This window comes from Cyanistes caeruleus, chromosome 12 (genome assembly GCF_971803275.1).
Source record: "Cyanistes caeruleus chromosome 12, bCyaCae1.hap1.1, whole genome shotgun sequence".
Classification (NCBI taxonomy): domain Eukaryota; kingdom Metazoa; phylum Chordata; class Aves; order Passeriformes; family Paridae; genus Cyanistes; species Cyanistes caeruleus.
In genome coordinates this window covers 21,524,491-21,548,374 of record NC_141712.1, presented here as the reverse complement: position 1 = coordinate 21,548,374, position 23,884 = coordinate 21,524,491, and the positions used below count along the sequence as shown (strand labels likewise).

Below are 23,884 nucleotides of genomic sequence, written 5' to 3'. Positions count from 1 at the left end.
GGGGCTGTAATTGCAGGAAGGGGGGATCAATAGAGGCAATCGTTTTCAGCCATGTTAATTGTAAATACAATTGCTCCAAGATGTCAGCCTCGTTCTTCTCGCTCCCAGAATCATCCTAACGGATGACAGAGTCCAACTTTCCCATTACAGCTGTTCGTTCCTTTAAGAGGTTCTCAATCAGGTCTGATCAATCTGTCAAGATAATGCATAGAGTAAGTAAGACTCTTCCAAACACAAGCTCCCAATCAATAGCCCGGACCTGCTTAATGAGGAGGGGCTAAAGCCCAGGGGGAGGCACAGTCCCAGCCACTGCTTGGCTCCAGCAGCCAACTTCTTCACAGGGTCTTAGAGCAGCTCCTAACGAGGGCATTGTTTGTGCTGCCCGTGATGAGCAGCAGCCCTGCACACCCACAGTCCCATGGGGTCTGTGGACAGAGAACAACAGAGGTGAACAGAAAGCAAGCGCCAAGAAAGGCTGAACTTGTAATCACATCCCCCACACCTTTTCAATTGTGCAACAGACCTGCAAGGACTAACTAATCCTTCCTTGGAAGAGATGCCCGAAGATGCAAACCTGTCTGGGGACAGTCACTCAGACTCCTCCCGTGGAAGACTTCCTTCCCACTTTTTGAGGACGGACGAAGTCCATGGGGAGCCAGCACCGGCCCAGTTATGCCGACCAACCCCTCCCAGTGCAGAGGAAACAGGGTGGGATGCTGGCTGAAGACCTCCCGAGGGAGGAGATGCCAAGGGAGGTGAGGGAACAACCAGAGATGCTGTTCTCCAGCTGTAGAACCTAACTGCAGTAGCACAGGTATCCCTTGCACACCTGGGCTGCTGCACGCTCGCTGAGCAGCCACGAGAGGGGGAAAGTAAGAGGTGTGGCTGTACTTGGGCACTCACCTACAGCATCCAACCTTCTCTTCTCCCACAATTGCACTGCAAAGACTTGCCAGCACAGGAAATCCACTCTCAGGCAACTTCAACTGCAGAGAATCTTCCAGAACCCCGAAATCTCTCCCGGGAGACACAGGCGCGAGCGCTGCTGTACGTGGAGATGCGCACAGGAGCGTGAGTATCGATCCTACTAATTAGAGTGCTAAAACCAAAGCACCATGAGAGTACATTTCCTACTGGCCTGTAAAGTGCTGCCCTCAGCCCTGCACGCTCCTGCCTGGCTGTGGCTCCACCACAGGACCCACAACAGCCCTGCAAGGGCACCTCTGCTGCTCACCTGTGCAGCTCTCACCAACAGGAACCAACAACTTCACACAAAGTGGCCTCTCACACAACCAGCCCAGATGTGAGGGATGTCACCCGCATCCAGCCTCACCCAGCAGCTCCTGTGGAGCAGCAAAGAGCTTGGAAATGGTTGAACTCCTCTTGCAACTGAACCAAAGCCTGTACTAGGGACATTCTGATCCTCAGGAAAGCATCAAGTTTTGTCACTTCATATTTCCATGGATACTGTCATCCCTGGAGAAACGTGGCAGAAAAGCTGAACTTTGGTCTGCAAAGCACTGTATGGACAGCAGTAGGATGGAGTGATGAAAAAAGAAAAAAAAAATTGTGCCAGAATGCAGCAACATCACCAAGGAAGAGGCTCAGGGCTTCCAGCCCACTCCTTTCTCAGTGCTGGGATAGGCAGGAGCTGAGGAATTCAGGGAGCCTCATCTCTTCCAGGGTTAGGAAAACAAAAGGGGAAAAAAACAACAGAAGACAGTAACCATAAGCAGGCCTCACAATGCCACTGCCCAGACCTTTATAACATATTTTGTACATCTACTTGAAAATAATCAGTTCAGTGTGAATTGCTAAGCTGTGAACACTCAGGTGAACTAGAGCAGCCTGGGAATGTGGAAAAACACTGGATAAAAAGTAAATTATGTAATCAGAAGGTCTGGGGGGAACCTGCAAAGACAGGAGGATCGAAATCTGTTGTCCATATTGTAATTGTGCAGCTGCTGAGTGATTGAAGAGGGCTTTCCTTAACACAGAGCCAGGCTAGGATTCTCCATACCAGTGATGTTTTGCTTCGTCTGGCAGCCAGGAGAACGAGGGTTCCCTGAGGAGGCTCTGATGCAACGCACTCCTGGGTCTTGTGCTGATAATGCAGCTCAGACCTGCCACCCAAACCCCTCTCTATCTGTGGAGCCTGCTTCCAGGATTTCAGTTAAAATGCTATTTTCCCCCCATATTAAGTCTTTTGGAAAAGAACCACCTGCAGGAAAAGCTTGTGGACTGTCTGACACCCCTGTGCTCTGCCCCACATCCCAAGTCAGGGGACAGGCAGGTGTGCCAGCCCCTGTCTGTCCTGCCGTGGCTCCGGGTGCCCCAGGGACTGCAGTGCAGAAGCCCAGCAGCAAACCAGAGGAGCACTGTGGAGCCGAGGTCCTGCCAGGGCACAGGAGGGAACCTCCATGTGCAGCCAGGGACTGTTGCAATAACGTGCCCTGAAACCATGTGGGACATTGAAACAGCCACAGAAATCCAGCCTGAGCTCGAGCTATTTAACAAAACACTACGGACACAGAGTAAACTCCCCTCGCCCGGGATTTATTGTTCCACCCATCTCCAGGGAGGTTGGGGTGGACTGGACCTTTCCTTGTTTTCATAGTGCTTCTTTACAACTTCTTACACCACTGTACCACCTCCACTCCCAGCAGATAACCAAAATGCATAACCAAAGTAACAACAATGCACAAAGGAACTTTTCAATCATCTCCACAAATTGCAGAATATCAGCATCAAAGACATGGAGGACACAATCTTCCCATGCAGAAGCCAACAGAGATCCATGGAAAAATGAAAGAGCCAGCTCATCCTTTTCCCACAGTCCACAGAAAGGATTTTTCAAGATCAGGTGATGAGGGAGGAAGGAAACCTAAAGGATGAGTGATGGACTAAGATGACAGAATGGAAACAGAAAGAGGAAACATATAATACTCCTTGAGTCTTGAAGGTGAGTGAAAAGCAGCAGAGGCAGGGAAGCCCCCTGGCAGTGGAGCAGCCCTTCTCCAGCAGCACACACTGTGCATCAGCCTGCCCTGAACACGGGGACAGGAGCAGCAGCTGATTTCAGACCGTGCTGCCAAGGTACGTTCTTCAAGTGTCTGTGCAACACAAACAGAACACAGAGCACCACGGAAATGCCCATGAGAAAATAAATAATTCTTCATTCAGTGAAAGCTTTGGATTGTATTAGACAAAGCCTCGGGCAATGTAATGAAAGAGGAAGATAAAAAGAAATGGAATAATTACTCACAGAATGAGGCAAGAATCCTGCTGGAAAAATATGTATGGAACTACTTATAATTAAGAACCAAAATAATGTCTGCACACAAAGGGCTGAATTAAGGCAACCTGCTACCTCCTATATTCTAGAAGGTTGTGAGGGCTCCAGGAACCCAATGGACACAAATGTGTCCTAAGAACTGTCTACAGAAATTCTTGCAATTGCTCCTTTCCCCACACCCCTGAGCAGCTACTCTGTAAGGAAAGCCACCAAGCTCTTGGGGAGGAAAAGCCTTCCAAACACAGCCTCCTCCAAATTTAACTGGGAGACCTCTCCAGTCCTTGGGCATTAATTGTTCTCAGCCCACCTGGTCTCCAGCAGGAAGGACACATCAATGACCCACAGCAATCCACAGCAGCACAATTGTCTGGCCCATGGGTCCTGCACACGATCTCCAAGCAGTCTGCAGCCCATGGACAGCTGGGCTTGCTGCTCTGTACTTCCTGTGTATATCTAAAATCCAATTCAACAGTGGTATAATTCTGCAGAGGGCTCTACAAGAGAATAGAATGGCTCTGAGCATTAGTTGCAGCTACTCCCTCCAAGACAGACTCCAGCAATGGAAAACACAGAGAGTGCAGAAGCACACTGAGGCAAACAGCAAACCCAAGATGATAAATGTCTCTGCTCTCTGGTGCTCTCTTTGTTCATGTGTATCTGCATCCACTGGCATTGCCCTCACAGCTACAGAAACCCCTGGGAAAAACTGGGCCCACCATTTACTGGTTTTAGCCATTCTGGCTCTGCAATCCCAGTGGGCAGTCTGCAGAGACACACAAGGTGCCAAACACTGTGGAGGCAGCACTGATCAGCATTATCAGGGTGTACTGACCACTGCAGTTCATAAATACAATGGAAGCAACAAAACCTTTTTTTCGGAGCAGCATCCACTCACAGCAGAAAGGTGTGAGGAGACAACAGATTTCTAAACCCTGTTTATGAAATTGCAAGTGTAACTCCAGTTACTCCAACTGCCCCAAAATTCTCATTTCTGTGACCATATGTGATTAATTTCTCTGGAAAAATACCTGTTAAGGGTTACTGTATGTTACCAGGAGGTTGGTCTGCAGATTTCATGTCTGGATAATCCCCCTGCCCAGCCCAGAGTCAGACACTTGGACAGGACTAGTTAGAATGCATGCACTGGAAAATCCAGATAAGTCAGAGTCAAGGAGGTGTGAAAATGATAAAAGCAAAGTTCCTGCTTTGTGGGACCATGAAAAACATTCAGGCAGCCAGAGGTGCTGTAACACGGACCCCATGACATGCAAACATCACCTGCAGGACTTTCAAACCTCTCCCACCTATGGTTGCAGCATGGCTGAGAACCTGATGTGGGACAGCAAGTTCCTTCTCTGAGGGGCTTCCAGCACTGCTGCTAGTGCTCAAAAGCCAAAGCTAGGCACTGTCCTCATTCTGTGCCTCCTGCCACGGGCAGATCCTGGGCTCAGCAGGAGGAGCCACAGCACGTGCACCCTGCAGACACCCACAAGAGCACCAACACCTGTGGCCCTAAGGCGACACACCTGCACCTGGTAACCCCAGAGTTACAGAACAGTCCCACAAATGTTGTGGGTGAAGTGAAGGAAATCAGAATTCTCAAAGCAGGACACCCTCTGCCTTTGTGCTGGAGAGGAAGGAGGTGAGTCTCACCCGAAGGCAGAAGGGGTTCACCCCAGGAGAGCTCCTTGCTCCTCTGCTGGTGATGCCTAAAGACCCTCCTGGCACACATGTGAAGGCTACAACAACTCTCTGGGCCAGTTTGCAAAGAACATAAAGGAAGGCTGAGCCAAGTGACCAGGACCTGGTGAATTAGGAATTTCTCTGCAGCACAGACTGGGGGCTGGATGGGGACAGGGATGTGAGGGGACGCAGCTGAAGCCGGTCAAGGGGACAGACACAGCTCCTGCAGCTGGCTGGAGAAGCCCCACGCTGACTGATGTGTGCACCTCACCCCACGGAGGGAGCCAGGGAATGCAGCAGGACCCGTGGGGTCCCCGGGGCTGTGAGAGCCCCGGCGTGGCTGCGGTGCCAGGCACCAGGGCTGCTGCCAGCCCAGCGCTGCTCTCCTTCCCCACCAAAACCCCCGCGGGTGCGCTAACCGCAGCCCTTTGAGAGGCTCGTGTATTTACAAACTAAGGCATGTTGAAATCAAAGGGGATACCATATGACATAATTCACATTAAAATGTCAACAGGCTGACAATTTATAGAGTCAATCCACCGGAGGTGGGGAGAACTAAGATGCGGTAATTGTTTAATTCCCGCTTAAACCAACAGCAGCTTTACCTTCAAAGCAGCACGGCATGCACGGCCTCTGGCGGCTGTCAGCCCTGGTGCCAGCCTGGCCCTGGGCCAGCACGGAGGCAGCAGCCTCAGCCATCCACTGGCACCAAGCAGGGGCTGGGGACATGGGATGCTGCTCTGAGGAGCGCAGCTCCAGCCCGGCCCATGGCAAATTTTCACTGGCAGCACAAGGACAAGCAGTTTTTCAGGAAGGCAGAGCCCCCCTGCTCAGGGCACCGGTGTCCATTTCCACCCCTGGGCACAGCACACCTCCTCTGGAGGGGATACTGCAGGTGAAGTGCTCCGAGGGCACGGGTGAAGGAACCAACTCACCCGGTAGCCTGGCACTGCATGGCCCTGACCCCACAGGGACCTGAAAATACCACTGCAACAGTAAAAGCTGGAGTGTCCCAGCCATAAAACCCCTCAGGGCACATGTGAACTTTTTACCCCAGGTAGATGGCAGCAGCTTTGCCCACATCAAATAGGCCGTGGTGTTTTGTGATACCCCACACCGTCGCCCTCGGCCTGCTGACATCCCCTGCCCACGGACAGGCTGCTGGCAATGTGTCTTGTAGCCTGCAATAAAGCATAAGGTAGACAGGAGAGGGAAACGTGCACCACTGGGAGAAATTTTACCTGGATAAACCGCAGCCAATAAATTTTCTATAAATGCCAGCTAATGCTGTCCCTTGGAGAGCACTGGGCAGGGACTGCCGGGCTCCAGAGCCCTCGGCACAGCCTCGCTGTCTGTACATAAACAGTAACACCTCATTCTCTCTTCTACCTCATTAACTGAAACGCATTAAAACAAGTGTGCACTGGGAGCAGCAAATGAGACTGTTAAACCAAGCTGATATAATCCTCATCAGCTGTGGGAAATGAGCACACATCCATTACACTGAATCAAGCCGCCAACTGCGACTCATCGAGGATGCTGGGACCCCAGGAAGATGCTCTTCCCTGGCAGCTGTACCAGGCAGCTCAACCACTGCCTCCAGCACTCTCTCATGGGGCATTTCCAGAGTGCTGGGGTTCCATTTGCATTCCAGCAGCTCCCCCTAAGCACACAGCTGGGGGCCCCGGTCCCACACTGCAGCCAAGTGCTGCACGAGGCCGCTGTGTCCAGAGGGAATCTGCTCAGTGAGATGCAGGGAACCATCTGACTCCTCTAGTATCCAAGCAGAATAAAAGGCCAAGGCAGCAGAGCTGACACTCAGAACGCAGGACGTTTCCCAAGCCCAGTGTTCCCTGGGGGCATGCCATGCAGAGTGATACGGATCCGGACCACAGCAGGGCTGGCCTCAGGTGCTGGACACGTGTTCACACCCTGCCCAAATGGTACCGGCCCGCAGAACTGCACAAAGCGGGGAATACACCACAGCATCCCGATAAACCCCCAGCACTGACACCACTGTGGTGCCACAGCTTCCCCCAGCTGACAGCCAGATGCTGAATGGGGGAGTCTCAGCAGAGGTTGACAAGAGCTGTCACACAGTGACACACCGGAGTCACACAAGTGTCACCGGAGTGTCACACAGTGACCACTGATTTCAGCACACAGGACCAGCTCCACACAAGGATATGGAGCTGCTCCAGCCATCACACCACAGCTGTGCCTTCATGAGCAGATTTGCTCACAGTGTTGAAGAAATGTTCATTTTGCCTCCCCCCATGAGGAGGCAGAGCAGGGAGCCCTCCCAATGCTGCAGGAACCGGACAGACCACATTCACCCCAGACAGACAGACAGACAGACAGATAGCACTTTGTGCCCTCCACTGCCTTGGGTCTGAACTGCTGACCTCACCAGAGCAGCTCAGATTTCTAACTCTCCTTTCCTCACGCCAAGCAGAGCTGATGAGGCAGGATGGGGTCCCCTCTGCCTCGCCTCCAGCCCTGTGGTGGGAGGAGGTCCCCTCTGCCTCAACCCTGTACTCACAGCAAGAATGTAAACAACCCCTTCAATCCTCACAGCTGCTATTTCAGAGAGTTTAGCTCAACAGAGCTATTACATGGCATTTCCCCCATGTGCAGTCTGTGCACAGTGCAGCCCAGAGCAGGCTGCTGGGACTTGCTCCTCCCTGTGGAACAGGACACCCTGGGGTCTCCCTGGCAGCTCCCAGCAGCCTGCACAGGCATTTTGAACGGGGTCCATGAAGTCTGTTTAACCAGCATGATGTGTGCAACAGAATCACAAAGAAACAGGCATTTAAAGTGACATCTGTTGGATTAATTAGCTGTGTAATTAGCCTCCCCTCTGTGGAGACGGGCTTTGTTACTGCTGCCTGAAACTTCCCCAGGTGATTCTCTTTGTATCCATCCTTCCCAGAGCACTCGGAGGAGCAGAGTGGGTGAGATGGGGCTGTACTGCCCAAATGAGGGGCAGGAGACAGCCCAGAGGCCACAGGTCAGCTGAGGGGCAGTAAGTGGGTCAGAGAACCCCAACTGCTACATCTGTGTGGTGGAACCCTAACAGGAATGTCCATCAGCCTGAGCACATTCTGCTCAGAGATGAAAGGCATTTATATCCTCCCCAATTAAATCAGAACATCTCTGTCTCCTGCAACCAGCTCCCCGCCTCCCTGGCCTGTGAGCCCAGAGCTGACACGGGGGACACGGCAGCCACTTCCACCTGAGCCACAGCCAACTCAGCACAACACAGAAACCCTGAGGTAATCTCTAGGACAAAGAGGAAAGCTGGGATCCTGGGAAGAGCTGCACTGCACTAATGGTAGGATGGCCAATGCAGGGATCTCCCTGCTTTAAAGCAGACCAAGAGGGATGCTGGTGGGGACGGTGTGCTGGGCTCTGCCCCGCAGCCCTGGGCCATAGGCACCCAGCCTTTTCTCTCTGCCAAAGCTACCTGGAGCCAAGGATCTCCCTACAGCTGCAGCCAGGCTCACCACAGCCCGTCCAACCACACCCCAAGGCTCAACTTCCAGAGAACCTGTTGCACAAGTGTAACTTACTGCCTCATTTCACTTGCAGAACTTGGCTGCCCACGTCACGGTGCAGAAGCAGGATTTTTACGACTGGCAAGAAGGGGAAAAAGCCCATTATGGTATTAAGTTATGTATCATGCATACATTATTTATTGTAATTTAATGAATTCTCTATGAGATAGCAAGCACAGAACCTCCCATGCTGCTTCCATAGCAATTCTGGGGACTTTGTTACAACAGTTTCCTTAGGAAGAGTTCAGTTAAAGCTGGAGAAGGACGACACAGCGTCCTGCAGCCCAGTGCACTGGCACAGCCAAACAGAAACCAGCAGTCCATGCCAGGTCACATAGAACAGGTTGAGGAAAGCACCTTGTGGGCCCCTTCCTGGCCTTCAAACCAGCCCCTCCTAGAGATGGATGCTAATGAATGCCCATCCATTATTTAATGAGGTCGTCGCCAGCGAGCCTTCAGCTGCAGAACTGGTGCTTGGCCAGGGCTGCAACCCAAGGCACTGAAAACCTGACCCTGCCCAACTAGGAAAGGTACTAAGAGCATCCTGAGGTCTTCGAGGCACATTACCTGTGTTGAGGAATACATCAAGTGCAGGCAGCTGGACCCAAGACACAGATTGAAATGCTGATTGAGCTCTGGGTTCCAGCCCAGGACAAGAGGCCATGAGCTGCCAACCTTTGGGATAACGAAGGGCAGGCTCGGGGGAGCTACTCAAGCACAGCTCCTTAGCACAGGCTTTGAGCCCTGTGCTGCAGTGCCACTTGTCTGCTTCAGCCTCACACCAAACTGTCTCCCAGCTCCTCCACCTCCTGACTTGTTCCAGTCCTACCAACCTCACCTTCAACTGCGTGTGTTGAGTGTCCGCAGGATGTGGGGAGAACACCCTGACACACATGCTGTGGTAAGATCCTGACAACTATACTGGTATAAGAACCCAGAACCAGCTGGATAATGCCACAACAGGCCCATTACCTGTCCTGAACAGGCATCTTCTCAGGTCTCCTGACTGCAGCTTCCCACGGCAGGGCTGAAGCTGCGTGCAGGAGCCTAAGTGGAAGCCTACCCCTCTGCTCACAGCGGCTGGTCGCCCAGAAGACAATGCCAGTCTTTTGGATCTGGACCAGCATCTCTCCCTCCACGTTCTCCTCTGCAGAGCAGTGACCTCCCACACCAGCACAGGAGGGACAGTGGGCCACTGACAGCCTGTACCACCTGGCAAGCTCTGCCAGAGCCTGCCAGCCACCCTGCACCAAAGCTGTGGCCAGAACCACTCTGTCCTCTCCCTGAACATCCCAACACCACCACCACCTGACATGGGAAGAACTCTTGCTTGGAAACTTAAATACTCATTCACATGTTCCAAAATTACCAGGATAAAAGAATGAACCATAAACACAGACAGACCTGGCATCATGCACAGGAAAGGGTGAGATGCACACTGACACTCCATCAATGTGATGACACCTTGTTTTGAGATGATACCTGAGGTTGAGAGCAGCTTTGGAAGACCCTCCCCATCCTGTGCTGAGCCTCCTTCCCTCTGACCCACAGCTCTGGAAAGCCAAGACCCACACCTGCTGCTCTGCCCACGGGCTGCTACAGCCAGGAAAAAAAGCCAGGAAAAAAACCCAATCTTTTATGGATTAGGATAAAGCTTGACAAGGTGTTTTTCTGCTTGATTTTTTTCCTTGTGTTTGGTTGGTTTAGTTGGGTTTTGTAGCCCATTCTCACCAATGTTTTGAATTCTAAACCCCATTTGACTGAGGGGTTTTAGCTTCATGTTCTGGGGAGCTCCTGGCTCCTGCTGTGCGACCAGGGCTCCTGCTCCAGCTGCACTCTCACTCCTTTGTTATTTACGTTGCTTTTATAGGGTGGTTTCTTTACTAAGCTGCTGGCTGCACATGGCTCAGCACTTACTGGAAAACTTGAGAGAAAAACCTAAGTGACAGAGGCCCATAAATAAAACATAGAGCAAGCAACGCTGTGTGCTCTCAGCAGTTCTGATTCCAACCCTTACAAAAAGCAGTGCAGAGAAATGAAAAGTTCTGTGATCCTGTACTAACAGACTTTGGTATTCAATACCTAAATGAAGGTGAAGGTGTCTTTTAATGCCAGGGTGACACCACAGAGAAATCCATCACTAAGAGGCACGTGCAACCCCATGAGGGAGGTGTCTCAAAGGGTTAAACTGATACCGGGAGGTTTTTATAGCAAAAGACTCGTCAATCCCAACAGGACCAAAGGTACTGGGTCCTAAGGGTCTGTCCTTCTCACGCTGGCAGGTCATAAGCTCCCTTCATTATGAGTTTATCCAAGACCAGAGGATGCAGATTTGAATTAAAGGTTTTGGAGATCATCTTAAAAAACAACCTTGTAGGGAGCCTTAAATGAGTATTTTTTTCCCTTGTGAAGCTGCCACTGGAATTTGTCTTAAACCTTGCAGGAAATCAGCTCAAAGTCCCTCATATGCTGTAATTTAAATGGGCTTCAGGCACAATTTGTGTTGCTCAAGAGTGTAATTCAGAGCTCTGACGCTGCATCTGTATTCCAAGAGATAAACGTGCAAAAATAAAGCCAAAACACACTGAAGGCAGACAGCGAGTAAATCAAAGGTTAACAGAGCTCTAAATCTCCTAATCAGCACAACAGACTTTCTGTGAGCAACTTTACTCCAAGAACCTTAAAAGGCAGAGATGGGAGGAAGTTTGTGATAAAAATCAAAACCTAAACACATCTCCTTTTGCCCACGCCATCACCTAGGTATTTCAGAACTGAATCAGCCCAGCTTCTGGCAGCTCCAAACGGAGCTCTCCGGCAGGTCCCTGCGCTGCTCCCCAGAGCTTTCCTACACTGAAGCCCTACAGGGAACATCTCCTGGGATGGGATGAGAAGACTCTCAGCTTGACCTTACTGCAGAATTATGGCGAGACTAACTCACACCAATCCAAATGCAGCGGTATTTTATTAAACCAGCCATTTCCAGAGCACTGAAATTGATAAAATTCCCAAATTCTCCTCCACCCTGGATTCCAGTGTCAAGCCAACTCCAAGGACAGTGGTCTTCACCCAAGTCATTCCAGCCATCTGCCATTCCCACAACTTTCACTGGTATATTCTAGGGGTTTTTTTAAGCCTTCCTAAGGGAAACAACCTAAATTGAACACAGTATTGAACCATCAGACAAAGAGAGGATTTACACAGTTCATGTATTATCCCCCTTACCCTTCTGCTTCCCACTCATCATTGAGGCAATGTCTTCAAAGAGATTGGTAACAATTCTAAATCTTTCTTGCTTAACAGGAAGAAAAACTTTAACCCTCACCCTTTTTTTTTGTTTTGTTTTTTTCACATGTGGGGAAGCAGGACGCCTAGTCCTCCTACCCTCACCCCCCTCCAGTAGGGTTGTCTGCCCCCCGTCCCTCTAACACTGTGACACCAAATTCCATCAATCATTTCCTGCGAAATCACCTCATCTTGTAAAGTTCTTCTGCAAATGTCACAGCTTTACATCTAAGTGGTCCACTATTTTTACCTTATAGCTTATTTTTAAGCTTGTTTTTAAGTCTGTTTTTGGGTCACTTATGAACAGAGAAACCACCCTGTATGTTTCCTATCCTTTTTCTCCATCGTGGTAAGTTAGTTTTTATTTTACCTTCTGTTTCTCATCCTTCACCTCCCTAGCCCTGGCCAGACCTCTTCCCCAGTTTGTCCATGAAGAATCTTATCAAAGAGCCTGGGGATGCCCCGTCCCTAGGGATCAGCCCTGCCTCCTCCTTCTAACTGGCAGTGCTGCAAGAACCTCTCTTCCAAAAGTCTGCTTTTCCCCTTCCTAATGCATATGCATATGCATCCTTTTACAGTTTCTATCAATTTGCTGACTTAATGCTTTGCAGTTTCTGGCCCACACTTTTGCCAGGAGCCTCTGCCCCCTCCTGTGGGGCTCCTCCAGAACTCTTCAGAGCAGAGTCCTTTGAGTTTCTCCTTCATGGCTCCTCTGCATGAGAGCACCCCTCAGGATTTATCCTCCCTACAGAGGTACCTTTCAATTCTGCTCTTAAACACACGGCAAGAATTCTCTCCTCCTTCCCCTCCCTGTGACACAGGCCTTCTCTTCCCCTGCCTCCACATGTAATACTTTCCTATTTGATCACATTGGACTTTCTGTGGACTTTGGCCAGGTTCCCCTCCCTGCTCTGTTTTCTCAGGGCCTGATACATTTAACACAAGCACCTAAGGTGCTTTTTGGCAACTCCTCTGTGACCCACTCACATCACACCCTTTACTGTATCCAACAGCAGCTCACCCATTTTCACATAATTTTAACTTCAAAGTTAGCTACTATTACAGAAGGTACTCTTTGCCTGGCTCTATTATGGAATGACACTAAATTTGAATACATCATCATCATCATCACCATCATTCTGTAACTACGTCTCATATATTCCACGCATCCTCTGGGATTAAAACTTCTTGGGGATTTTCCAACAAGTTTCTTTGAGAATCCTGTGATGGGCAAAGGAGACACAAGCTCCTGTGGGAGAGGCACGATGGGCCAACGCTGCTCCATGGTGGAACTGAGGCCTTCTACTGGGTCTGCAGCTGCACATCCTCCTTCCCTTCCCACAGGCCAGCTTCACTTCAGTCCCAGTCAGCACAGATCCACACTTTCATCACCACTAGCACCACCAGCACTGATATTAGAGTGATTTTCCTGCACATTCTGCATCTCTAGCTAACAAAGAGCCTCTATGCATGGCACCATGTAACCCAAACCCTCTCCTTCAGACTCCCTATTCCCTAAAAAAAAGTGAACTCAGCACTTGGAAACACTGAAAAGGAAGACACTGAATGAACTTATTGAAGGCACTTGCTGGAAGTCTGGCCAGCAGCGTGTTTCTTCAGTAGTTCTTTGTTTAAACTTCTGAGCTGCACATTCTGAACTAGAGATTGTCAGGAAGTTGTAGGAAATGTCCAAACCTGGCTCTTTCTCAAGCAGATTAATTCCTTCTGGAAACTCCACCTGTGCAGTAGAGGCTGGGAGCTTGTGCCCAACCTCTTCCAGATGTGTGGAACGCTGCAGCCCTGCTCCCCGCTCTGCTCAAGCTCTGCAGCCACGAGGAGACAAGCCTCTTGTCTCTGCTCAGCCACCTGTCCCCCAGCCCAGGCCACACCGTGCCCCAGCAACGGGAGGAAGGGTCTTCAAACCCATCATCTACCTCCAGCCAGAAAATCTGTCTCAAGAATGTAATGCCACGCATTGCCAGAGGTGCTCTTGCTTTCCAGGGAGTTCTTTGGGATCTAAACCCCCCCGGTCACCCAAGGCGGTCAGCAGCCACCGGAGACGCTCCCCCAGCAAGTGCCAGACAAACAACAGCATTTCCACTTTAATCACACAGTTTTAGGGGGACAGCAAGGAATTGGGAGTACACAGGAATAAAGGAAAGGTTACCAGAGCCTTGCAGTTTTTTGCCATTCCTCTCCCCTTACCCCTGACAGGAAGAGGCCTGATAGAAGCTGTTGCAGAGCACAGGACGAAGATGGCAGCAGAAGACCAGACCTTCTCCCCTGGCACGGGCAGTGTTGCAGGAGAAGACTAAAAGGCTCACCCGGGTACAGACTGACAGTGTCTCCAGATCACATTTTCTGGCAGCAAGTAACGCTGACAGAAGTGGCACTTGGGCAATGCAAGCAGCCAATAACATGTGATTTAGGAAAAAAATGGCAAAAGCAGCAGAATAAGGAGGATTGTGTGTGATAAGCCCAGTGTGTGCTCTCACCCAGCAGCATCTGGAGAGGATTTTCTCCAGCAGGCAGGGAAGAACTCGATTACATCCAGTTAACTGTGCTCTAAACTGATTATGCATGTGCCAGGCTAATGGATTACATTAGCAAGAGGAAAAATAACATCCAATCAATCTCAATTTACTGCAGACCACACCAAGGCCTGAGAGAAGAGAAACCATTCTGTGAACTCCCCCACTGCCACTGCATCCCTTCAGTTATCAGCAGAGATGGCGTTACAGCTGCTCCAAGGACCGCAGAGCTGTGCTGGAGCTGTCTGATCCATGCCTCATCCAGAGAGAGCCCTTCCCATTAAATCAATCCCTGATTCCACCTATGCTGAAGCAAGACACTGGTCTGACTGGTGAATCCAGCCAGACACTAACCTCTGCTCCACGCTTTAGCCAGCCATACTTGAAGGCCAATATATGGAGCATTCCAAAGGAATCCCTTACTGTGAAACATGTTCTCCTTCAGCTGGTGTTTCACTGCTGCTGTGTCAGAGGCAACACAGGGCTGCAGCAGCGCTGAGAGTGCCCAGGCCTCTCACAAACCTGAAAACTGACAATTCCTCTTAGCCTGCCCAAGGAAAACATCCTAGGAATCTTTATTATGAGAACCTATGCCTGTCCCCTGATGCTGGTGGGATTTTTTTTCCCTTTCTTCTTTCTTTTCCCCTTTTCTTTCCCCTCAGTGAGAGAACTCTAGTGCCCCAATGGTTTTTCCCCACTGGAACACATTTTAGATGCAGGCCCTGGATAAAGAAAACTTTAAAGCTTTGTAATGTATACTCAAAAAAGCAATATTATGTACAAAAAAATCATAATACAGCTTTCAAACAACTCTCTTGTACCCCAAACTGGCCTCCACAGAGGTGATTCAGTTCTCTCAGGGTTCCTGAAGTCTCATGGGCACTCTCCTGTCCCCAGTTTCCAAGCTGCCTAACTCCCTCAGGTCTCCTGCACACCAGACAGCAGAGGTGTATGTGCAGACCCCATTGCTTCCAGAGCCAGACTCTGCTGGATGAGGCTGGATCCCAGCTCAAGATGGAATAATTGCTGTCACAGCCCTCCTGGCCTCAACAATGAGCTCAGAGCAGCTCCCCACCAGTTCCAGGTAGGTCCAACAACCACAGCTCAAGATAATACTTGTATGATGCTCCTGGTAATCACCTTCCTCCCTGAATTTGCTGGAACTGTTAATTCCTAGGAAAAATCCAGGAGTTTTGAAAATATGGCTACACTGTGATGTGGGTGGGTACTACTGAGCTCAATGTCAGGTCTCAAATTCCCATTACATAAAGAAAAGTTTTCAAAGAAATAATTAAAAAGCGCAAGGTACACTGTGTGTATATAAAGAAATCTCAGCACATTTGGGGAAAGCAGGAAGAAAGAGGATGAGGACAGAAAGAATATAAAAAACCTGTGAGGAATGAGCAGACAATGAGCGGGAGAGCACGTGTGAATAGAGGGGATGCGGCTGCTGAGATTTATGGCAATTCGTACCTGATTGTTCATACTAAAGCTATTATGGGATGATTAGAGAAAAAGGTGAAGCTTTAAGTCCAGTGAAAATCAATAGAAACGTCTGGAGCAATTCTGCTGCACGAGTGAAAGGACTATTTACTGTATCCGGAGCTCCTCTTGGGTTACAGCCCACAGGGCTCGGGCCAGCAAGGGAGGGGGCTGGGGATGAGACGAATGAGACAGGAAAGAGAAGATGGTCATAATGGTTATAAAGACAACACAGAACGAGGAGGGTGGGAGAAGTAAAGACAACAAGATGGGGGTGCCAGCCCAATTCCGCTGTGGATGAAAACACGCGCTGTCCCCGGCACACGCGGGGCTCCTCGCCCAGCCTCCTCCCTGGCACCCAGCAGTGCTTTGCTCGCAGATCCCAGCACTGATGTACAGCGAGCACGGCAGCAGCACAGCCACGGCCCCTCCGCCCGCCCGCTGCCAGACCAGCACACCGACCACACCGAACGCCTTCAGGTGCCACAGTGACAAACCCGTATGGGAGAGAGCCAACAAAATACAGGCAAATGTCTCCTTGCACAACTTTTCTAACAGTGATTGTTCCATTTCTGCGCAGAGTATCACAGCTGCAGTGCCACGAGACACCCAAGCCCCCTCTAAAGCACTGTGGTGTGAACGTCTACTGGCCTGAAGCCTGCACAGCCACAGTCACTAACAGAACACAGGCTAAAGAGCTGCAGCATGCAGTGAGAGTGGGTGACAATGGAGAGTTCTCAGCAGCTCATCTCCAAAGGGTCACAATCCATTGTGGTTCAACATAGATTTTCCTTGGAAAATGAAAGAAGATGAAGCAAAACCAACTCCTACCTTGTAGAGCTTCAGGCTGGCCTCGTGCCTCGAGTTCACGGTGTGAAGACGTAGCTTCTCCAGACTGTTGGTGTAGTAGTCGCACGCGTTGCATTTCAGATGGACTGGGTTCCCAATGGCCACGCACTTGAGCCTCCATTCGTTGGCTTTGCCCCCCTCCTTGATGTGTGCCACCAGCTGGTACTTCTGCACGTGCTTGTCCGTCTTGCAGTGGAGCTGGAAGTTAGCCTTGAGCTGTGTGTTGTAGCGGCACAGCTTGCACTGGTACGAGTCCCCCATCACCGCCTTCCACTCGTCCTCAGGGAGGCTTCGCTCCACATTCATGTGGAGGCCCAGCATGTCCAAATTATCTGTAGTGAACTTGTTGCACACAGCGCACTGAAAGAGCTTCAGCGATGGGTCATTCGTTTGTGTGAAACTTTCACCCAAGTTCATGAGCTCCTCAGACACCAGCTGTCCACCACCCAACCGCATGTCCAGCGGGATCTCGCCACCCACTGCACAAAGGAAAAAGGGGAAGAAGAGGTCAGAAAGGCTGAATTCTTGCCAGAAGATAAACAGAGCAGAACATAAGCTGCTCCCAAGTGCCACCTGTGTACCCACAAACACACAGTGAGACCACATGCAGCTGTGTGTCTCCTGTAGCCCATTCCTCTGTGTGGCTGGTCTGCAACAGAGCTGAAGAAAAAAAGCTATTGCAGACCAGCACAGAAGGCTGGGAACTACTACTGGCCCCCTTGCTCCCTCTTGCTGAAGGATCGTCCAGCCCTCTGCCCGTCACAGGTGGCAAGAAAAACCCTACAGACTTTGAGAGGATGAGTTCCATAGCACCACACTGAAAGTTTCTGTGGCTATTTCAAGAACAGCATTAACACTTCATTCTGTTTTTTCTTGCCTCCCTGGAGAAGCAAATGCTACCTCACGCAGCAGGTAAGCACAGTCCCTACCACATAAAGCAAAGGTTAACTGTCACAAGCCCAGGGGATGGCCACATCACAGGGAGGTCACCACACTACCATCATAAGCTGGCAACAGTGCAGAACATGGCACGGACAGAAACAACCTGAGAAGTGCCACTTCTGGACTGTTACATCTCTTCTCTTGTCCAAGAGTTCAAAATGGTGAAGGATCTTCTGAAAACAGTCTTGACAACAAATAAAGAGGATGCGAGAGCATGTCAAGGAGAGCCAGGAGGATGCTGTGTCAGGCTGACTCTTCAAACCAGAGCTCAACTGTGCTCACTCACAGCTGCTGAGCAAACCAGGCTCCTGCTCACACCAGAGCATCTGAGATGCAGACAAAGAAACTCTGAACAAGCACAAAGGCAAACCAGGTCCCCCGTACCACTTTGCTCTCCTTTTCTGTTTTTAGGACATTTATACTCTTTCGACAGTTTTTTGATATTTTACCTGTCACAGCTCAGTTTAACAATCCTACGAAAGGAACCAGGTAAACAATTCCTCAGTTAATCAAAAAGAGATGTTATTTCCCTAACTTTTTATTTCCTATGTTGCAACTTACTTGCTGAGAAGCAAATGCTCTTTAAGACACTCTTTCCTGATCTCACCATGCAGGAAAAACCCCAAAGCAGGCTCTTCTAAATTATTAATGTTCTGCTCCGTTTGGACCAAAGCGTACGAATGGGAAAGATCTGCTTCACTTCTCGCAAAGCTCACGATGTGTGCATCCGAGTCAGAAGGGCCAACCCGGTGTCAAGTGCTTATTAACACGGGCAGGGCCTCCCTCTGCAACCCTCAGTGTGAGATTTGCAGCCATCAAGTGCACAGTTCTCAAACTGCTCTCCAGGCAGCTCATGGACATCCAAGGCTCTGTCATTTACTTTAGGAGCTTCAGGTAAAACACTCCCAACTTATCACAGCTGCCCCGCGCTTCAGTAAGGAGAGGCTCTGAGCTTCAAAAGCCTCCAATCCCATCCGTCACTGGCAGCAGAGGAACACCACCCCTTCCACTCCACTCAAACCTGCTTACCTTGTCTTCTCAAGGCAACACAGCGAGGAACAAACCAACCCCGAACAAATACACCTGCCTTTGGGAGTGCCAGCAGGTGATTGCACCCTCTCTCAAAGCTATCCACCAAACTACTCCACTCCTCACCAAACCCAGGACAAGTTCTCATGAAACACCGTAGTTAGGATGCTTTCCACAATGAGGAAGAACATTCAGTGCCATGGCATCTGTAACCCGTGTCTGATGTTCCATTAACTCCCTATGAAAACTCTTGGAAAATGTTACTAGAAAAGCCACAAGATGAGGGAAGAACTGCTCTGGGTGAACACAGATGAGAAACCTGCACTGCGCAGCCTCCATCCTCGACCACCACACAAAGGCAGCTCATGGGGCCACAGTGCCAGATCCCTTTGCTGGCTCTCTCGCATGAACATGCTGGAAACCCCTTCAGCCTCACCTAGAGATGGAGCCATCGTTGCCATGGGGTTGGTGGGATCGAGCTGGAACCCCCCCATCATGAACTGTGCATCTGAGGAAGTGCTGTCCATCTTCAGGTTGGGAAGGTTCATGTTCTGTGCCAGGTAATACTGGTAGAGCTCGGCCTCGGCGGGGGACGGCAGGCTGCCGAGGCCTAGGTGCCGGTTATGCTGGATTTGGGACATGTTTTGCTGAAGCAGCATCATATTGTGCATGTGCTTCTCACTGGTCATGTGAATCCGAAGGTTTCTAGCTACATTGGTCTCATAGTCGCACACCTCGCAGCGCCACGTAGGTTTTGTTTTTGGTTTGGTGGGGGAGGGAGCCCCGCAGGTGCTACCGATGTTGGCGGCAGCGGCTGCCGCAGCAGCAGCCGCTGCCGCCGCTGCCCCCGCCGTGTGGCTGAAGACTTGCTCTCCCCCTCCGTTCTGCAGGTTCTGCATGTTGTTGAGATGCTTGTCAGACTGCATATGAATACTGAGGTTGCCTTTGGTAGTTGTGGAGTAGTTACAGACCTCGCAGCGGAAGGGCTTGTAACCACAGGTGTAGCTCTCGCCCCGCGCCAGCCGCGGGTGCGGCTGCCCGCTCTTGCAGTAGACGCAGGAGCCACCTGGCTCAGGATGTTTCTCCTTCATGTGCGCCTCAAGCGTCTGCTGGTACTTGTAGTGCCAATTGCACTTGGGACACTTGAGTGTCTTACATGAGTTGCGAGAATGCATCATAGTCATGTGGCCACCCAGCGACCGCGAGGAGCCCAGGACCGTGTCGCACTTTGGGCACTCCACGCCGCTCCCCGAGGGGCACTCCCCACCCCCAAGTTCACAGAGGGGGCCAGCATGCTGGTGATGGGAGATGTAGCTCCCGTCCTCGCCCTCTGCACTCTCATTTGGTTCTGGTGCTGTGGCATTGTCTTTATTGGCACTTTCATCGATGAAGTCCAGCCTCCTGCTGCCCTCGGCCACACTGGCTCCGCCACCCTCATTGTTAAAGCTTAAGTGATTCCTCCTGTTTGCACCATCAAAGACAAAGGAAGAAGCAGAATTAGAACTAGTAGAAGCCGTGCCCCGTGACAGGGTCTGGAGCACGTTAGGCATTAAGGGAGAGTTAGAAATGCTTTGGTTTGAGAGAGCAAGGTCCTTTTTGCTGCTGCCACTGCCTGCCACAGCCCCAACATCCTCCTGGGGCCGGTCCTCCAGTTCATCCTCCAACTCGTTTGGAAATAGTCCTTTGCAACCCTCATCATCCTCATCTTCTTCCTCTTCCTCTTCCTCCTCTTCCTCTTCCTCCTCTTCCACATCCTCCTCCTCCTCCTCTTCCACCTCCTCGGCTGGCTCCACCTTTTCTGAGAGGCTGTCCTGGTCGTCCCCCTCTTGTTTCTCCCCCCCTGCCACCCCAGGGTCCTTCCCCTCCGAGGATTTGGTGGGACTGGAAGCCAGCGGGCCCAGGGGGACTGAGGTAATGGGAGTCTTCAGAGCTGAGCTGGTCAGCCCACCCAGGTTGAGGAGTGCACTGGGGGCAAGGACACCCGCTGCCGGCGGTGGCTCAGCTCCGCCGGCCGCCCCGGCCTGGAGGGCCTGCTCACCTTCCATGCAAATGCCACTGAATTTACCATAAAAACTGTGTCCAGGGCCTATGAGGTTAGCTGCGGAAACAAGAGGGTGCTGAAAGGTTTTGTTTTTTGGTTCCAGAAAGCTGACAAGGGGTTCCTTGTCTTTGCCTATCCCTTGGATGATAGCGGAGATGTTCTTATTGCTAAGAATTTTCCGCTCCTCCTCACTCAGAGTCATTCGGTGGTCGTGCACGGCATGGGTCACGAACGAGCGGACATACCCAAAGGAGAGCTTGCACAAGAAACACATCAGAATGGGCTTCCTCTTCCCATAGAGCACAAAGCCATCGAATTTGGACAGGTCCACATTGTTGGGAACATCTTTGGATACGCAGGAGCTTTTGGCAGAACCGTCGCTGTTCAGGTAATCCTTGTTGCTTTTGTGTCGCACATCGAAGACGCGGAAGCTGTGCAGGACGGGGCTGATGCCCGCCAGGGCTGAGGTATTCGGGAAGGCCTGGTCTGAGCCCTCAAACCACTTCCCGAAGGATGAGGCTATGTGGAAAGTGTTGATGATCTGTGGGTAGACGGGAGCGGCAGCAGAGGGCTCTCCCTGCTTGGGCAGAGAGTTCGGGAGCAGCGAGGGGAGAGTCCCGCTGCCGCCGGCAGCCCCGCTCTGCACCAGCTGGCTGAGGCTCTCCACGATGTAGGCTGAGCCGTCGGGCTGGTAGACGATCTCGCCGGCCAGGTTCTCCACGTCGCTCTCCTCCTCGCCGTCCTCGCTGCTGTCGCTCCCGCTGTCCCCCCGCAGCGGCGGGGGCGGGCGGCTGCCGGCACAGCGGTGCTCCATGTAGCTCTGCAGGCCGGCGCAGGAGGCCGCGCACTGCCCGCAGCTCAGCTCCTCGCCCGCGGGCTCGGCACCCGCCGCGCTGCTCTCGGGGACGCGCTCGGGGAACGGCACCCTCAGGCTGTCCAGGGGGCCGCAGCTCTCCGCCGCGGGCTGCTCCATGCTGCCGGCCGGGTCAGGGAGGTGGGCGCTGTTGAGATCAGTCCATTGCTGGTGCTGAGGAATGCCGCACCCATTGTCCTTCCCGGGGATGACGGGCGAGTCACAGCCTTCCATGGCAGGGCCGGCACGGAGCGCTCATTGCACCCGGTACGGCTCCGACCTGCGGATGGGGAGAGAAGGAGAGAGGCAGGTGAGTCACGGTGCTCCTGCAGAGACCCCACCAAGGGCTGCTGACCCTGCTTCTCAGGACCACCGTGGGGGCTGCCGCACCAGACGGGCTCCGGGGCCAGGCAGCCCAGCCCTGGGGAAGGCACTGCTGGGAATGAGCAATGGAAACACGCTGGCAGCAGCAACACGAGAGGCAAACCGAAGGGGCCTGGAAGGTGGCAAAAACCTCCTCAAAGTCTTTTCTAAAGGGAGCCAGCAGGAAGATTGTAGCACCTGCACTGTCATCCTCAAGGCCTTGGGTCTTCAGAAAACAAACCATCATGGGAAAGTTTGTGACAGCAACAAGAGATGACGACAACAACAGTTCTGTGGCTTTACAGCTTGGTCAAACTCATATTCTCTGGCTCCCCCTAAGGCAGATGCTGTTTTTCTGGCTCTTACCCTTCTGTAATGGCTTGTGAAGCACAGACCCAGCACTCCCACACGTGCACCCCAATGCGAGACCCAGAGCAACTCACAGTGATTTTGGCGCAACAGGAGATGCAACTGCTCTGTTCTGGACAGAGCTTAAACAGAGGGATGTCAGGAGAGAAACCAAACAGGAAATTCCAGCTCTGACAAGGGTGCATCCTGGGGACTGGAAAGCAGTCAGCCCACCATGCTCCAGGAACCTCTCAGAGATCCTGCAGGGCACAGCGTCTGCGCACAGACTGCTTCCTCTCTTCCCTGGAGACAAATGGTGGGTGCAGGTCCTGGAAGAGGAGAACACCCTTCCCACTGCCATTCCACCAAAGCAACGTGACTGGAGGATTCCACCAAGTGCCAGGCAGTCAGCAGGCCTGGGCTACTGACCGTGGCCAACATTCAGGGCCCCATCATCGTGACCCTTTTTGCTGCATCTGGCCAACGACTCCAGTACTGCAATCCTAAAGGAGTCCTGCAATCCTAATGGAGCCCTCTTCAGCTCATACAGAAAGTGTGAAGAGAACTGGAAACCTGCCAGAGAAGACAGGACCAATTGCAAAGCCAGTGACATGCCACAGCAGCAGTGTGCGAGTTAGTTCAAGCAAAGGAAAACAGAGTGACAATCAGCATTTTTTCTTCTGGTTTCACTATTTCCCAGTTTATATTTTCCTTTACCACACAAAGCCATCCACATTTCCACTGGTTTCTCTAATGTGTTTGTACTTTCTTTTTACATTTGACTTCTGTTAAAGCTTGAAGGAAAAGCATTTACAACTACCACTGAAGGCAAAGTCATAGTCTCAAAGCCCATGTGCAAGGACGCCTGCACAAGGACACGCAGGTGCAATGGAGACACCACCCAGTGTGATCACACACAACATTATTCCACAGCACCTCCAGCCTCACCTTCCCTGGATTCTATGCCATACACAGCTGCCTCTGCAGTTGCACTGGGAATAAACAGGGATTTGCTCTGCAGTAATGGTAATCTGGGTTATTGAGCAGAACAAGGGCAAGCAGAATCCTGCTGCCAAAAGGCTCTGGGTTCTTAGTCAGTCAGTTTTGCTCCCCTAGCCTAAAATATGCTCCAGCCACGTAATGGCTCCTGCTGCACCAGCTCCCACCCTGGATCACTGATCCCAAATCCTTCTGTGTTGAGGCTGCACATTCACCTTCCCACAACCCGCCTACTCTCCCTTTCCGCTGCTACTTCTGCACTGGCAACTGCAATCCAAATTAAACCAGAACAGATTCATTCGGGGGAAATGAGGAAAAAGAAACTCCATAAGCCTCATACTTTTGCCAAGTGAAGTTTTAGGAACATCAATGTGGACTTCAAAGTGCAACATGGAATGACAACACCCTGCCAATTCTTTCAGGCACGGAGCACTGTGCGCACCGGCACAGCCAGCTCCCGGGACACGCAGCCAGGTGAGACACAGCCGGGGTCACAGCAGCTCTGCCATCAAGAGCTGCTGACTGGCAGGAGATGCCTGACTGACAGCCAGGCTGGAAGGGTTAGCAGAGCTGGAGGGGCGGGAGGGTTAACAGCCTGATTGGAAAATCAATGTAATAAATGCTTGGTAA

At 51.5% G+C, this 23,884-nt stretch overlaps 1 protein-coding gene across 6 annotated transcripts in view; it reads right to left on the bottom strand.

Moving 5' to 3' along the window:
* The window catches only part of ZFHX3 (zinc finger homeobox 3), a 487,194-nt gene that overhangs the window by 58,664 nt on the left and 404,646 nt on the right, over nt 1-23,884 (bottom strand). For all 6 annotated transcript variants that reach the window (XM_086848088.1, XM_086848086.1, XM_086848084.1 and 3 more), the window contains 2 exons: nt 19,087-21,824; nt 16,662-17,158 (listed from right to left, as the gene is read on the bottom strand). In XM_086848088.1, the coding sequence (XP_086704214.1) occupies nt 16,662-17,158; nt 19,087-21,778 (3,189 nt within the window). In that variant the 5' untranslated portion in view covers nt 21,779-21,824. The remainder of the gene's footprint in view (nt 1-16,661; nt 17,159-19,086; nt 21,825-23,884) is intronic.